General features: G+C 41.5%; 1 protein-coding gene across 1 annotated transcript; it reads left to right on the top strand.

Moving 5' to 3' along the window:
* The first annotated feature begins 302 nt into the window (after positions 1–302).
* LOC111146603 (nephroblastoma overexpressed) lies at positions 303–7,899 on the top strand. The gene is made up of 5 exons (XM_022502228.1): positions 303–410; positions 542–767; positions 1,887–2,138; positions 3,116–3,330; positions 6,396–7,899. The coding sequence occupies exons 1-5, from the start codon at positions 339–341 to the stop codon at positions 6,690–6,692; spliced, it is 1,062 nt and encodes a 353-aa protein (XP_022357936.1). The 5' UTR covers positions 303–338; the 3' UTR covers positions 6,693–7,899.
* Positions 7,900–17,884: the final 9,985 nt, after the last annotated feature.

The following is a 17,884-nucleotide window of genomic DNA, read 5'->3' as shown; positions in this document are numbered from 1 at the left end:
CGCCGCGCGACTCCACCCTGCCCCTCCCGGCGCTCCGGGAAAAGCCAGTCGCCACACACAGGCACACGCAGGCCCCAGGGCCGCGCCCTAAGGAGAGCGGCACCCACGGCCAATTGCCATGGCAACCCCGGGGTTCGTTCCATTCCCCACCCAGCCGGTCCCCCCCCACCCCCCTGCCCTGCAGCCAACCGGCTTGAGCGCGTCCCGCGAGCGCGCTATAAAACCTAAGCCGGTGCCGCCGGGGAGCAGAGGCGGGCGCCCGACCTGCAGCGGGGCCAGCGGGGCGGATCTGGGGCGCCGGGTCTTGTTCCGTCCAAGCCGGAGGGGAAAGCCCGATCATGCAGAGCGTGCAGAGTCTGCCCAAGCGGTGCGTCGGCCTGGCCTTCCTGCTGCTCCAGGTCCTGGGGCAGGTGAGTGGCGCACCCCTCAGGTGCCTCTGGCTACTTTGCCCTCCAGGGCGGCCCCTGCCCGGACGCTCGGGTCGCTCCGCCTTCGATCGTCCCTGCTGAGAGCTTTCTCCTTCTTGTCCCGCTCGCGCCAGGTCGCTGCCACCCAGCGCTGTCCCACCCAGTGCCCGGCCCGGTGTCCCAAGACGCCGCCAACCTGCGCCCCCGGGGTGCGAGCCGTTCTGGACGACTGCTCCTGCTGTCTGGTGTGCGCCCGCCAGCGCGGCGAGAGCTGCTCCCTGCTGGAGCCGTGCGAGGAGAGCCGCGGCCTCTTCTGCGACCGCAGAGCGGACCCCAGCGCGGGAACCGGCATCTGCATGGGTAATCCGGGTCCCCTGCGCTCACGGCCGTCGGCTCCCGCCCGAGGCCCCTTTCCTCCCCTTCTCCCCTTCCCTGAGGGTAACTTGCAAATAACAATGGGGATGCTGCTGCGGGTGATGTTTGTGGAGAGCTTACTGGGCGCTAGGCACGGTCTGCGGAAGGGTGGGGAAGGGGGCGCTTCCAGCTCTGGGGAAGCCGGAGGGGAAAACTGAAGGCAAAGTTGAGAAGCATTCATCGCTTGCCTCCTTACAGTGGAATCTAGGTATCGTAGGCGGGGAGCAGAGCAGAGTTTAGGGCCAGTGAAATAATTTCCTTTGGACATTTCCAAGGGGATGCTTGGGGACAATGGAATCTTGGGCTGACTCACAAGCTCACAGTTTCTCCCACCTGCCGCCCAGCAGGTTTGTTTTCACACCTGAAATGGCCCTATTTGAGCTAAAGCAGCCTTTGGTCTCCTGGGACCACTCTGTCAGCCCAGTCTGGGCTGTGAATAAAATAAAACGCAGGCAACTAACCAATTCAGGCTGGTGACACTGATTGGGGGATCATTTTTCCACCTGGTGCACCATTTAGTTGGAGGCTGCCCCCACCTCCCCCGACCCCACCCCTATAAGAGGGCTTGGAATAGGCTTTTACTTTATTCCCTAAGTTAGTGATGATTTATTGTGCTGGAATGCCAAGGAATCCTACCTCTCTTCCCGATTTGACCAGTTAACCTATTTGGAGAGTACGACGTGCACCTTTTTCTTTCTAATTCTAAGCTGCTGGAGTAGGAGAGTTGAAGGAAGGTCTAGCAAAACGACTTTATTATTGGGAACAACAGCCGTGGCACCTAGGGACTGTCACTCCTCAGTGGTGCACTCCCTGCCTCATCTGTGGGGGGAAAAATAAAAAACAAAACAGTGGCAGCATTGGATGGTCTTCAAGGTTTCTTCTAGCTGTGGGAGGCCTCCATGGGGACATATCCCTGCCAGAGAGAGAGAGAAGAAACAGATAGCTTCAAGAAGAAAAAAAGGGGCACCTGGGTTTGCATGTAGCTTGTATAGCTTCTCCATCACACTCTGTTCTTGATTTTTCTCTCTGCCCTTCCCTCTCTGCCTTGCTTCCCCGATGCTCTAGCGGTAGAAGGAGACAACTGTGTGTTTGATGGGGTCATTTACCAAAGCGGGGAGACCTTTCAGCCAAGCTGCAAATACCAGTGTGCCTGCAGAGATGGGCAGATTGGCTGTGTGCCCCGCTGCGGAGAGGACCTGCTCCTGCCCCAGCCTGATTGCCCAGCTCCCAGAAAAGTTGAAGTGCCGGGGGAGTGCTGTGAAAAGTGGATCTGTGACTCAAATGAGAAGGGGGAGTTGGGAGGCCTCGCCCTTCCAGGTAAGAAACTCCGGATACCTGAAAGTCATCACCTCATCACCTCACAGGGGAAAGGCAGGCAGGAAGCATGTGAGCTTTTTGGATCCTCCATGAGAAACTGGCCTCGGTTTCTGGCCATCCAGTGGTGGATTCCAGATTGCCCACTGAGATCAAACACATCACGTGTGTGTGAATCCTTGCCAAGCTATTGAAGTAGGTGCACGGTTTCTCCGAAAGAGAACCTGCTGCGTTTAATGGTTCTTTTGAGCAAGGGGACTGATTTTGTCTTAATGCATGACCAGCCTCTCTAAAGAATGTTGCTTTTCCCTGGACAGGTGTCCCAGAGAAGTGCCACCTTTCCAGATGCTTTAGGAAGGGTCAAGGAGCTTTGTTTTGCTTTTCTTTGTGCTTTATCTTCTAAAGGAAATGGTTTTTTGAAGAAAAAAAAAATTCAAGAGCCTATGTCGGCCAGATACTGAATCAGCCAGATTTACTCCTAAATGCCAAATTTAGGACGACAGTACACAAATCTTGGCAGGTTTTCTGAGGTCAGAAATTATCAAACGTGCCTTGCGGATAGGAAAACTTCCGTGGAGAAGTGCCTCCAAGCCATACCTATTAAGTATTGAGACAGAAATGTTTGTAATCAAAGTCCAAGTGTCTATATCCCGTGTTGAAAACATCACAGCTTATGGGATGGTTGTTGATGCTATCCTGTTCTACGTTCTTCAAACTGCTAGGCTTCTTAAAGACAGGGTCTCCTAAGCTAGTTCAGGACAAGTTGGAGAGTCATCCCACAGACCTTTCTGGAAGGCCCAGAACGTGCTGGCATTGTGGCTCCTCTTTAGGGTTTATAAACAGAGATCCGGTTCTGAGAGCACCCGAGTTTAGTAGGTACAGAATTGAATGAGACCCCGTTTCCAAGGATGGTTGAAAGCATCCTTCCGCAATCCGCATGTTTTACTCAATATGGCCGCCTCTGTTGGTCCCTCCCGTAGCCTACAGGACAGAAGCCACGCTAGGAGTTGCGGTCTCCGACTCCAGCATCAACTGCATTGAACAGACCACAGAGTGGAGCGCATGTTCCAAGAGCTGTGGCATGGGTTTTTCCACCCGGGTCACCAACAGGAACCCGCAGTGTGAAATGGTGAAGCAGACTCGGCTTTGCATTGTGCGACCCTGTGAGCAAGAACCCAAGCAGCCCGCAGATAAGGTAAGAGGCTGGGGGCAGCCTCCCCACCCAGAGGAAGCAGCTTTGCCTCCTCGGTGTCTTGGGCTCTAGAAAGTCTCCCTGACACTAGTCGACACAGAGGCCAGCTCTAGCTGGGAGTGAAGCCCAGAGAAAAGGGGGAGAGGTTCCTGCAGTGAGGGAGTTTACCTTCTTTTATTTTTCCTCTTTCATGTATTGAAATACCCAAGCAACTCACAGCAGGTCTAGCGGCAGAGGGAGAAGCCGGCAATATTAGTGTCCCCAGTTGAGAAGGTCTGGCAAATCTCCTCCCATTCCTGGAAAAAAACTGGCTGCTCGCTTGCCAAACTCAGTTGATTTGAAAGTGGTCGCTTCTGACCTCCGTATTTTACACCCCTTAGGCTCCATCTGTAGGAAGCACAGGGTAGAAATCGAATCTTCCACACTCAAACCTCTGTGCCCAACATCCTACTTGGTCCCTGCTGTGCGCCTGATAAACAGTTGCTGATGGGTAAATGAATGGGTGTCTGGGAATTATTTTCAGTGCTTCAAAAAGTCTAGGGAGAATAGTACATTTGCCAGCAAAAGGCGATATGTGCCAAATAAAACAGCACATTTCTTTCCTTTTTTGCTGGAAGTGAATCAACTCAGTGTGTTAACACTGACCATAAGGCATGCGGATTAGAAGCTCTGATTGGTTCCTGATGACATCACAGGCTTCCTCCCCGGAGCCATAGATCAGAAAACGCAATACCCAAACTGACCATTATATGGAAATTTGTACAACCCTAAAGCCAACAAGTGTCTAACAATGAATGATTTACATATCTCTACACCTATCACCTAATGCCTAAGGGTGCAACTGTGGAACCAGACAGCCTAACTCCTGGCTTACACTACAGGAACTAGCTGTGGGATCTGGATGAATTTTCTTAACCTCTAAGCCTCAATTCCTTCCCCCATATAATGAGGCCATTGACAGTACCTACCTCAAAGTTGTCATGAAGGATTAAATAGAATGAATTCACAAAGTGGCTGGGCAGAGATGACTCTGTTAGCATTAGGCATCATTTCTGTTTATCGCTCAAAGAAGTATCCAGCAATCATATTAGTTATACGACTACATGGCTATATGATTTTTGGGGGTCCATCCTAATTTATATTTCTTCCACCAATTTTAAAAGAACACATAGTGGGGTGCCTGGGTGGCTTAGTGGGTTAAAGCCTCTGCCTTCGGCTCAGGTCATGGTCCCAGGGTCCTGGGATCGAGCCCCGCATCAGGCTCTCTGCTCAGCGGGGATCCTGCTCCCCCTCCCCTCTCTGCCTGCTTCTCTGCCTACTTGTGATCTCTGTCTGTCAAATAAATAAATAAAATCTTTAAAAAAAAATAAAAAAATAAAAGAACACATAGAAACATCCCTAAAATTATATGCTAGAAGCTGCCCCTCCCCCCACTTAGGGGAATTGCAGTATGCATGGGACACAGTAATGAGGGTTCACCCACAAAGCTGCCTCTCTCTGTCTCTCTCTCCCTGTGTCTGTTCCTGTCTCTGCTTCTCTCTCTCTCTCTCTCTCTCTCTCTCTCACACACACACACACACACACACACACACACAGAGAGATGTGGCTGACCTTGTACCTTTGTGAGGACATTGGCAAGAATGTAGGCTACACATTAAATATCAAAAAGGAAGAAACAAAGGACCTTTAACATTGTGAAGGACACACTTCTTTATTAAATAAGGCTTTTCCATGTCATGCCTCCAAAACTTTGTTTTTTCTATTGTTTCTTTTGCCAAAATTTTTATATTTGTTTGTGTAACTTGCACCCAGTTTTATATTGGGAGATATTTAAGATACATACATTTCATAAAGGTTCCAAAATCTATTTGGAAGCTAGGGAAATAACAGCACAATAATCATTACTTCCTAACACCAAGAGATGCTTTAAAATGGGCTGGTGCTTCTCAAAGTGTGACTCCCTAGACCAGCAGCATCATCTAAGAACCTGTTGGAAAAGCAAATTATTGGGACCCACATCAGACCCATTGAATCAGAAACTCTGGGTGTAATGCCCAACACTCTCTGTTTTAGCAGACCTTCTAGAAGATTCTGATGTAACGTTTGAGAGCCACAGATTTAAGAGAATCCCAAGCCTCATCACTCCACAGCAGTGGACTGTGCCTAGGAAAGTGAAAAGCAGAAGAGAATTATGGCAAGTTTTAGTAGGTGAAGAAATCTGAGCGGGAAATAAACATAGAGTCAGTGCTGTGCTGAATCTGTATGAGGGTTCCTCATCAGCCATTACTAATGGAAATTGAATAAATTCTTCACTTACCCTGCCTACATGGAAAATAACCTTAAATCCCATTATCTTAGATGTTCCTGAGGTTATAGTATAATAGAAGACATGGGCTTGTGTCAGACGTTCAGTAACTAGATGTTTCTGGTGACTTTAGGCCTTTGAGACTCCATTTAATCATCTGTGAAGCTTGCACAGTTGTTCCTTACATGAATAATTGATCCTTGTAGGACTGAATGATAGTAACGTTAAGTGAGTTAATGTCTGAAAAGTATTTGAAGTATTTGAAGCATTAGGAAGTATGCAGTGCTGCCAGGTGTATTCCATTTCTTTTTATAATGCCTAAGAATGCATTGGCTAAAACAACATCAAAGTCTGTTTCAGTGGCTTGAAAAAATAGATTTCTTCATATACACTTTCACCTCATGCTTATCACCACGTCAAAAGATGGTTATGTACCTGTAGGCATGGTTTCCACATTCTAGGCAGGAAGATAGTGAATGCAGGAAGCAATAAAGAACTGTACCTGTCTGAAGGTCAAAGGATTTCCCAGAATCCCTTGGTTTATGTATCATTGGCCAGAACTTGATCATGAAGCCATCCTAAGCCCTCAGATATTCTGCGGAAGCAAATCCTAGTAGCTGACCAAATTGTCCAAACACAATAATGTCATGTTAGCAAAGAAGAACAATGGATGGGGGTAGGCAGCTAGCAATTTACTCCATATCCCTAAAATAGTTCTTTGGAGGAAGGGTAGCCATTCCATGAATCCACCTTTTCTTCTTAGAAAGGAAAGAAGTGTCTCCGCACCACGAAGTCACTCAAAGCCATCCACCTGCAATTCAAGAACTGCACCAGCGTCCACACCTACAAGCCCAGGTTCTGTGGGGTCTGTAGTGATGGCCGGTGCTGCACCCCCCACAACACCAAAACCATCCAGGTGGAGTTCCAGTGCTCCCCAGGGCAGATCATCAGGAAACCAGTGATGGTCATTGGGACGTGCACCTGTCACAGCAACTGTCCTCATAACCACGAGGCCTTCCTCCAAGAGTTAAAGCCGAACACCAGCAGAGGGGAAATGTAACATGTAATCCTTGAGAAGCACACCTACAGAGGCAAACTAGCTACCCACCATCAAATGAATATAAGCAAAATTAGGAAGAATTATTATTTTACCCTTGAATCCTATGTATTTTCTGTGGTCATATGAGGTCAGTTATATCTGTCTTTTTTTTTTTTTAATGAAAGATATGATTAACTGTAAACTTGAAATCAAGGTAAGCTCAGGATAGTACTTAGGGATGACTTACTTTTCTGTGGTATTTACTACAAACAAAAATTTGTATAAATTTAAGAAACAAGATACATGTTTTACTGTGTAGACTATCATATTACACTCATCTTGTTTTGTTATACACTAGTGCAATATCAAGAAAATGTCAGTCGTGAATATCACAGTGAGGTTCAATATCATACTGAACATGTTGTCATACAAATATTTTGCCATGTAGTGAGGTTTGACTCGATGGGGTTACTGTTGAACTCTCTTTTTGAGTGGCTCAACTCTCAACTTCCAAGTTCAAGATCTGAAAATGTGTAGCTCTTCAGTTTGAAAGCCAGAGACTCTTAGTCTTCTGTTGTGTTGCATACTAGGAAACAAGATGTATCTACAGGAATGGAATATTTGTTAGTTAAGTGGACTGGTGTGATAAACTTGCTCCATTGGAGATAGTTGACTCTTTTCCAAAGAAAGAAACCAAACAGAAAACTCGCCTAATACAGAGATGACCTGCCTCTCAGCCCTCATACATTTCTATATGCTGGAGGCTAGTGGGACTCACTAGCTTTTTCACTCAGAAGAGCCAGAACACATCAGCAGAGATTTTCTTTACCTTACTCATGAGTAAACTGGGGCCCAAAGCACCTGATTACAACCTTTGATGACTTTCAAGTGTGCTGGTCTTAGATTCTGAGAAAGAAGGACAAAATCAACATGACTGTGGTGGTAAAATACCACAAATTTTATGGGAGTTCAGAATGATGGTAGACATACCCAGAACTTATCCTTGAGCCCTAATTACGCAAACTCACGAACAAGATATATGTGTATACATATGTGTATCTAATTTGTCAGGCTATAAAATAGGCTACAAACTTAAATGTATACATTCTTTTGTCACCACATGTGTTCAGCTTTTCTCTTTTAAAGTATTTATATATAAGTTATACATTTTAAAAAAAATATTCTTTTTACTTTCTCTGTTTGTCAGACCTCACTAAATAAACATGATTTTATCAAAGTGTGACTGCCATTACTTATGTGCTTATGAGTTGCTTACTGAAAATATAAATAACGGATGGATCTAGAGAGTATAATGCTAAGTGAAATAAGTCAGACAGAGAAAGACAAATGCCATATAGTTTCACTCATATGGGGAATCTAAGAAACAAAACAAAGGAAAAAAAGACAAACAAAAGAAACCAGACTCTTAAATATAGAGAACAAACTGGTGGTTTTCAGTGGGGAGGTGAGTAGGAAGCGCATGAAATAGAGTGAGGGGAATAAGAGTACACTTGTTGAGATGAGCAGTGAGTGATGTAAAGAATTGTTGTCTCATTATATTGTACACCTGAAACTAATATAACACTTTATGTTAATTCTACTTCCATATAAAAAAGGAAATAAAAATAAAATTAAAATTTACAAATTAAATCAGACACCAAGCGATAGCATCTACTGAAAACAAGGTGGATATTTTTAGATGAGCTTACAATTTCTTATCAGAAGGGAAACAAAAGATAGTTCTGAGTTAGATGATCTCTATTGCCAAGGCCTCAGATAGTCCCCACACTGTTTACTCAAGCCCACATCTTGAGCTCTGATACGTTTTTCTAGACAACCTGCTAGACACATCTATGTATTAAAAATTGAATGTGGACCAAGCAAAACTTGCCTCCCTGGTTTCAAATTGCTCTCCATCCTCCCAATTACCTGGCTTAAACCACCAGCATTATCTTGATCAACCTACTCTTCACTATGTGCTTAGAAAAGCATATTTCCAGAGGCAATGCAGAGCCCAGCAGTGAATAGGGCTGCCATCTGGGCAATGTGACGGTCAAAGTTAATATAGGCTTTACATTTAAGTTTCTTGATCACTCAGTGGGTCTATAGTTCTTCCACATTAAAAAAAAAAAAAAAAAAAAAAAAACTCGTCCTCTTATCCCCAACTTCATTTCTCCTATCTATAGCTTCCTGCCTGACCCATATATTTAGCAAGTTTGTATTTGTCCCTTAAGATAAATTGGAAAGCCAATTTGATTTCTAGAGTTTAATCAAAGAACATTATTAAGGACAGTTAACATTTATTGCACACTTACTATTGCACACTTATTTGCAGAACACATTACCTTCATTAACAGCATCTAATTTGCCCAATGGCCCTGTGAAGAACACTCCTCCCCATTTTACACATGAGGAAACTTAAAATTTTTTAAACAAAGGGTTAAAAGAAACTGGTGGATCGCGAACTCAAATCAAAGTCCTTTTGTTTCTACTTCAAGCTATCACATGAATCCATGCAAAAATAATCTCTCTGTGAGACTGTTCAGTCCAGTATTGTCCACAATGGCAAAATGGGAATATCTGAAGGCCCGACGATATAGATTTGGCTGGATAAATCCAGTACCGCCATTATAATGAAGAAAAAAGCTATCTTTAAAACAAAAATATAAAAAAATACTAACCTCCCACAGAAAGCATAGAACTGTGGGAAAAGTGATTTGTTTTTGTTCAAAAGTATCTCTGAACACAAATGTAAAGAGAACTAGGAGACAATATAAAATAAATATGATAGTGTTATGCCAAGTTGGGCCTTTTTGTTGTTGTTTGTGATTTCTTTATCTTTTTCTTTTCTTTTTTTCTAACTTAGAATGTACTACTTTAAAAGCAGGGGGGATAAAAGGATAAGGCTAAATTCAGATATCCCTTCAAGCAAAGTTCCCCTCATACCTCTGCTCTTTCATGTTGAGTTGGCTGCCCCTTCCAGCATCTGAAACACTTGCTAATTCATTCATTTTGTTCATTCAAAAACACTCACTGACTGCTTCTGGGTGCCTAGCATTGTTTTAAGCTCTGGGAAAGTAAAACAAACGATAAAATAAACAAGCCACCTCTCCTTCCTGGAATTTACACTCTTTCTCTGTTGGCAGAAGCAGGAAAAAAGCAAGTAAAGGATCAATGAAGAGAAATATCAAATAGTGATAAATAAACCCTAGGATGATCATCAAAACAGGGCAATCTAATAGAGAATTTCTTGGTGACCATTTTATCTGGAGATGGTCAAAGAAGCTCTTTCTGAAGAGGTCACATTTCATCCTAGATCTGAATGACCAAGATTAGGAGAAAGAATCTTCTCTGCAGAAGTAACAGCTAATGCAACAACAACAACAAAAAAAAAAAAACTAGCATCAGGAATAAGCTTGGCACTTCATTAGAGAAGATCTGCTAGGCTTGAGTGTGCCAGGGGATGTAGGAATGATGGAGGGCTTTCCCCACCGTGTCACAGTATTTTACAACCCATTCTTTAAATTCCATTACATTGAGCATCTCGAGGCCAGCATCTTAATCTTCTTTGTATCTGCCCCAGTATCTGGCATACAGTAAGACTTCACTATATACCCATTGAACACATGAATGAATAAATGAATGAATGGACAAAATGAATGAATGAACAATAGAACATTCTTTGAAATAAATGCTAGGCTTTTAAACTATCATTTTCATTATCACAGTCTCTTGGAGAGCAATCCCCCACTCTCAGACCCACCCAGACACATACATGAATGCATGCAGTCCTGAAATGACAATTTAAAGACATTTTAAAAATATGATCTGATCTATAAATATCTGTGAAGTCCAGAATGTTCTAGGAAGATGGCAAGGAATGCAACATTTACTGAGCAGGGCTGAGGGCTGCAGAAAGAGTGCAGGTTTGGGACTTAGTCAAGCCTAGATTTGAATACCAGGCCTACCCTTTCCCAGCTGTGGGATACTGAGTAATTTGCAGATACACTTTGAGCCTCAGTTTCCACACCTGTAAGAGGAGACCATAATATTGATTGAGCGACTAACCACCTTCGTTTGTCCCGAACTGAGAGGGCTGCTGGGACTCAGGACTTTTGGTTGTAAGATCAGACAATCCCAGGAAAACTGGGCCAAAGTGGTTACCCTAATTATCAGCCACACATTGTTGTAAGATAATATGTGCTCATAAGCACCTGACTGTGCCAGACACATAGTAGGCCGGCAAATGACAGCCATTATCGTAAGAAACATGCAGTAGAGTCAAGCTTTGCCCCTTATTCTCTGCTTGTCATATTCAGAGGTAGATATTACTGACCTCATTTTTACAGGGAAATATAGAGAGTATAGAGGAAGCTAATTGCCTATTAAGGACACAGTAAATGAAGGAGCCAGGGTTCAAACTCAGGGTCTGCCTGAGCTCAGAGCCAAAGATCTTTCCTTTCTTCAGCGCCGCAGCCATGAGGCCAAGTGTATTTTCAGCAACCAAAACAATTCCAACAGTTTTCATTTTTGTGCTATTTTCCCAAACTAGAAATGTTCTCTTTTAGAAACAGCATTGCAAAGTAGTGAGATGGTTGAGATCATTCTGTGAATGTGAAATTTTGAAAGCACTTAATTGCTTTTTAGTGATAAGACACACTTCATTGAAAATTATTTGGGAATTTTTCTTCCAACCCATAAGGATGCAGTTCAAGAATGTGGCAAGGACGTCTTTACACAAGGAAATAATTTGTCACATATGTATCTGTGCTTGATGAGATTATCAATAGAATTTTTGACAGAGATTTCTAGGCAGGACTGGATTTTTCTTCCAGGATCTTCCTGTAGGTACACATTGTCATGTTTCTGCATGGGTTTCAATCCAAAATGCTCAATATCATAAATCAAATTATCAAAACAGTATGTCCTTTTGGCTGTGTGCTATCGAGCTTGGTTTGAAGATGCATTATTGTTGGAAACGTATTCATCTTAACCACACCGCATGGCTCTCGCCGGCAGTGCTATGCTGTCTGGACCACAGAGGGTCCACCAAATTCAATTACCACTTCAATAACACTACTGACACTTTCTGAACTCTGAATAATGATGAATTCTCTGCAGCTATCCAGCTGAGGACTGTGAATTACTGTTTCACTAAGCCAGCTGTTCTGTGGATAATCAGGACGTGCAAAGGGTAAGGATGTCACTGTTGTCCCATTCTTCCTAAAGATGTGTGTCTCTTCTTAGGACAAGAAATTGAAGGTCTGAATTTCAGCCCAGGGAGCACTACAAAAGAAGATATAGTTCCATTCAAATGGCAGAATTTCACACAATGAACTGACTACCGGTTCTACTGGAAGGAGCCTGGAAATAAATGTTTTATAATCCAAGACGAGGATGTTGCTTGGACTTATATTTTATTAGCAAAATCTGAGAATCAGGCTTTGCCTGTAGCAGAGGTTCAGAAGTCTGGAAGAGGTTACAAAGTTCTTTGTGTGGGTTAAATAAGGGTCAGTATGCTCCTAATGGACACAGATTTGTCCTGCTGAAGCAAGGCCACCCACAAGATCCTTGGAAGACCTTGGCAGGGGAGATGCCAGTAAATTCAAGTTCTGGTTCCTCTAAAAATTTCTAAATCTCAGCAGTGAGAATCTTCCCTGACACTTTGCAGAGCATCTCAGCCCCCAAAAGAAAGGGACAAAGACTACAAGGATCCTGTTGGATGGACCCCGTCATCTCCCCATACTCCATATCCTTGCTCAAGAATCTACTTTTAAGTTCACCTTCTCTGAGAAGACTTCCTGACTGGCACCTCCCCACCCCCCACAACAGAACTGACCATGCCCTCCTTCCTGTTCAACTGCTTCTTATAACAATTACTATCACAGCAGCTAAAACACCGCACCTCTGTCATTAGTTTTCAAGTCCATCCCCCCACTAGACTCTAAGTTCCATGAAAGCAGAGACCTTGTCTGATTTTCTCACCACTGCTTCTTATTATGTGTCTCATATTTCTCTCTCACATTACTCCAAGCAGCTAAGTGTAATGAACACTTACAGCAGAAATCCAGCATTTCAGGCCAAAGTGTCTATGGAATGCCACATTTTTCAATGAAAAATTCAGGTAAATTTTGATTTCTCTTTACATATATCCATGTTTGTTAAATATAAAAAAATAACATTAAAGATTTCTAATGGGTTAGTGTGTTCAACTTTTCCTACCCAAATCTTTAGGTGAAACTGATGCCCCAGAATGATGTACAATGTCTAAACTGAAGTCACATATCTCCTTGCATACTTCACATAGTCAAATTAGTAGTAACAACAATAATTTCCAATTTTATCTCATTTTAGATGCCATCAATTATAAGATGTATTATTAATTTATGAACAAAAAGAAATAAAAATTATGCCAATTCACTTAGGACACACCCTCAATTGTGAGATTTATCTTAATTTCATAAACAGTGAAATATTTTAAATGTTGATTTTAGAATATATATAATTTAAAATACAAGATTTTTAAAAGGGACAAAGTAGAGGAAAAAGAAAAATAATATTTACAAGATTATTAAGTACCAGACAATAAGCAAAGCACTTTACATAGATTAGCACATTTACTTTAGTCCTTATAAAAATCCTATGAGTTGGGTACTGTTACATCTCAAAATTACAGATGAAGAAAACAAAGGTTTGGGGAGATAAGTACCTTACACAGGATCATAAATTTGTTATGTAGCAAAACCTGGATCTGAATCCTAACATTCAGAATCCAGAATTCATGCATTTAATCTCTCTGTGTTATTGTCTATGTTCTTAGGGTTACATATAATCTAGTTGAGGAAGTAGGTAGTTCATGTTCAAAAGAGTCAAGTGAATGAAGAGCTGTTACTGAACTCTGAGAATTTGTGCTCTGGACACTGGTCACCACCTAAGGAACTTCCCTGGCAGGAGGCATTTTATGCAGCAATTTGAAACAAACAACCAAACAAACAAACATTGAATTTGGATAACAATTCTGAGACCAAGAACTGTCAGGAATGTGGTCCTGAGCTTGCTTCCCCCCCCCCCCCCTTTTTTTTTTTTAATGTTATGTTAGCCACCATAGAGTACATCATTGGTTTTTGATGTAGTGTTCCATGAGTCATTGTTTGCATATAACACCCAGTGCTCCATGCAATACATGGCCATGCAATACCCATCATCAGGCTAACCCACACCCCAACCCCTCTCCCCTCTAAAACTCTTAGTTTGTTTCTTGGAGTCCACAGTCTTTCACGGTTCATCTTCCCCTCCTATTTCCCTACTTCATTTTTCCTTTCCTTCTCCTAATGTCCTCCATGCTATTCCTTAACTTTTCACCAACCACTGGGATGAAGGCAAGAGTTTCTTTTTTTAATGTGTTAGTAAATTGAGTAATTAATCAATTCAACAAATGTGGATTGATTATCTACCACCTTCCAAGGAATGTGCTGGAACTGGAAAAAGAAAAAAGCAGAGAACAAAGCAAATACAGTACTTGCCCTCAAGAAGCTTATAGTCTGGGGGAGTTGTGTAAGTTTTCTCTCAGACCTCAGTTTTTCATATTAAATTATTGAGTCTTTCTGGCCTTTACTCTTCTGCTTGCCATTTTGACCATTTTCATGACCATGGGCTCCCCAGAACTCAGTCCCAATTGGATGCCCCCCAAATTCCAGAAAGGATCCAGAGAAACTAATGTCCCCAAACTGTATCTGAAGCAGTTTAGACCTCTGTTCTTATATAAGCCAGTTTCTCATTTGAAGCCTCTTTAGAAGCCATTTTCTCATCTGATGATCAGCTATCAACAAAGGTCTCTCTGAAGCAACCATGGGAAAATGGAGTCTCTCATGCCTACTATGTGTGATTTCATGACACAGCAAGGTAAGTTTCAGAAGTCTATCTATAAGCCCTCATTAAAAGAACTATCTGTTCTCCAAACCAATGTCCAATGGTTTGTTCAGCAGGATCATGTGATCTTTATTCCCTTTGGCAGAAGGGCTCAAGTTTTATTGTGTCCAGATTCTTCTTGTTGCTATACCAACTACCTGGATGTCCTTCTTCCATTAGCTTCACCTTTTGAAATCTAACCTATCATTCAAGGCCCATCACAAAATGCTATCCCCTAAATTTTTCCCCGTTTCTCTTCAGTCCTCTCCTACCATGTGCCTCTTCAGCCAAGGCAAAAACATAGTAGCAGAACATATTGGAAAACACTGAACTTGGAAAAAGCCATGCTCTACTTGCGTAGCTTCTGGACTTCTATGTACACAAAATAAGGATACTGAATTCACCAATTTCTGTGATCCCATCCATATTGACTTACAGACTACTTGTACTATGTGCCATGCACTTATAAATATCATCTTTACAACCTAACATTTCTTCATAACAGTGTTACAAGATGAGTACCATTGTCGTATTTTATAGATAAGATAGGTAAGGACTCACCCAGGGGCACCGGCTGTGACCAGGCAGACCAGGCTGCCTGCAGCATGACTTCCCACCAGCTCCCAAGAGCTTGAAATGTCCTTCCTCCTTCTTTTCTCTTTTATTATAATGAGCATTCTGAAGGCTGAACTCATTACAATAAAAGCACTTCTGGTTCTGGATTAGAAAATAACAACCATAGACTTCAGACTTATTCTGGTCTCTATAGGCACTGTGGTAATGAAATGAGCAAAGCAAATATTAATGAAAACTGTATCTACATAACATCCCTCAAAGTGGTAGAGATATGAAAAAGTCAACCAAGGAAACCATCTATAAAATGACATCCTACCAACCTTACAGCCAAAGTAAACTTAAACAAGAAGAACAAAGCTGGAGGTTTCACAATCCCAGATTTCAAGAGATACTGCAAAGCTATATAATCCAGAGAGCATAGTACTGACCCCAAAACAGACACATAGATCAATGGAACAGAATAGAAAGCCCAGGATAGAGCAACATTATAAGACAGTTAATCTATAACAGAGAAGGCAAGAATATACAATGGGGAAAAACAATCTTTTTAATAAACAGTGTCAGAAAAACTGGACAACTACATGCAAAAGAATGAAAATGAACCACTTACACCATATACAAAAATAAATTCAAAATGAATTAAAAACCTAAATGGGAGACCTCTTAGAAGAAAACAGAAGCAGTAAGCTCTTTGATATTGGCTTTAGCAACATTTTTCTAGATATGTCTCCTCAGGCAAAGGAAACAAAAGCAAAAATAAACTATTGGGACTTCAAAATGAAAAGCTTCTGCATAACAAAGAAAACTATTGACAAAATGAAAAGGGAACCTACTGAATGGGAAGTTATTTGCAAATGATATATCTGATAAAGGGTTAATATTAAAAATATAGAAAAAAACTTAACACCAAAAAACCACAAATTATCCAATTAAGAAAATGGGTAGAAAACCTGAATAACATTTTTCCAAGAAAAACAAAGATGGCCAACAGACACATGAAAAGATACTCAACTTCACTTGTCATCAGAGAAAGCAAATTAAAACCAAAATGAGATATCACCTTACATCTGTCAGGATGACTAGCATCAAAAAGACAAGAGATAAGAAGCGTTGGCCAGGATGCAGAGAAAAAGGAAACCTTGTACACTGTTGGTAATGCACACTGATGGAAAATAGTATGGAGGTTCTTCAAAAAATTAAAAAATAGAATTACCATATGATCCACTAATTCCATTGCTGGGTATTTACCCAAAGAAAACAAAAACACTAATCTGAACAGATATGTGCATCCCTATGTTTATCACAGCATTATTTATAATAGCCAGGATACAGAAGCAACCCAATGTTCACTGACAGATAAAGAAGATGTGATATATACACATATACAATGGAGTATTACTCAGCCATGAAAATGATGAGCTCTTGCCATTTGCAACAACATGGATGGATCTGAAAGATATTATGCTAACTGAAATAAGTCAGACAGAGAAAGACAAATATCATATGCTTTCACTTATATGTGGAATCTAAAAAATACAGCAAATAAACAAACTGTTCTCTCTGTTAAATGCAGAGAAAACCTGGTAGTTGTCAGAGGGGAGGTGGTTCTGGGGAATGAGTGAAATAGATAAAAGAGATTAAGAAGTACAAACTACCAGTAATAGAATGAATGTCATGGACATGTAAAGTGCAACATAAGAAATGCAGTCAATAATATTGTAATAATGCTATATGGTGATGGACGGTAACTGTACTTATCTTGATGAGCACTGAGTAATGTAAGAATTGTTGAATCAATACATGTACACCTGAAACTAATATAACATTGTACTTTAATTATACTTCAATTTTTAAAAAGTTTCATTCTATAAATAGCCATAAAAAGAAACTATACCAAATAATCAATGAATTTGACTTTTTTAAAATGGGACCACTTGCTTTGTCAGGCTTCTCAAACAAAGTATCAAGATGCATCCATAAATACAAAGCTTTGTAGACAGAATCGTTGAATTAGATCATTTTTTGAAATGGATGATTTCACTCAAACAATTCCTTTATAACCCAAGTTACTCACTAGTTATCACTCATTCAATATATCAAAAACAATTCATACACTTGATAGGCCTTCACTGACATTTTTTAAATCAACCTGCACTACATATCCAAGAAAAATGCATTAATTAGTTAATACTCTTACTTAACTGAAGCTTTGGATTGTCTAAGGTCTGAGCACATACCTCTTGTCATATTAGATTGGTCATCACAGATCCATTCTTACAATGTTGGACACAGTTTCTTTAACAAAAGAGCTGAACTCCATACCACACCACGAGGTTGAATGCAACACAAATTTCTCAAACTTGGAGCACAATTAAAGTACAAGTACAATTTTCTAAAAGCCCTGCTGTTTAGTGGGCATCTTCTTCTACCAAGACTTTATATTGATTTACACACTTCTTCAATCCTACATAAGTTAACTGTGGGTTTATAAGGGCCTCAAATTTCATAAGCTGCACATCATTATCTTCCACTACTCTTTTAGTTTCGTGTCTTTCTCTTCTTTGATGAGTGAATAGCTTGAAAATGTCCAGAGAAGATATTTTATTGTATTCTGATGAGGGGAGTGACATGATTTGACTTCAGTATTCCCTGAACTCTGCAGTCTCACTCTGAAATATATAGTAACAGTCAAGACCCCCTGACTTTTCTATAAGCCTCACCCCCACCCT

Source organism: Enhydra lutris, unplaced genomic scaffold (genome assembly GCF_002288905.1).
Source record: "Enhydra lutris kenyoni isolate GAN:26980312 unplaced genomic scaffold, ASM228890v2 scaffoldscaffold14, whole genome shotgun sequence".
Taxonomy (NCBI): domain Eukaryota; kingdom Metazoa; phylum Chordata; class Mammalia; order Carnivora; family Mustelidae; genus Enhydra; species Enhydra lutris.
Note: the sequence above shows the minus strand (reverse complement) of the source record. Positions and strands in the feature narration are given on the sequence as shown.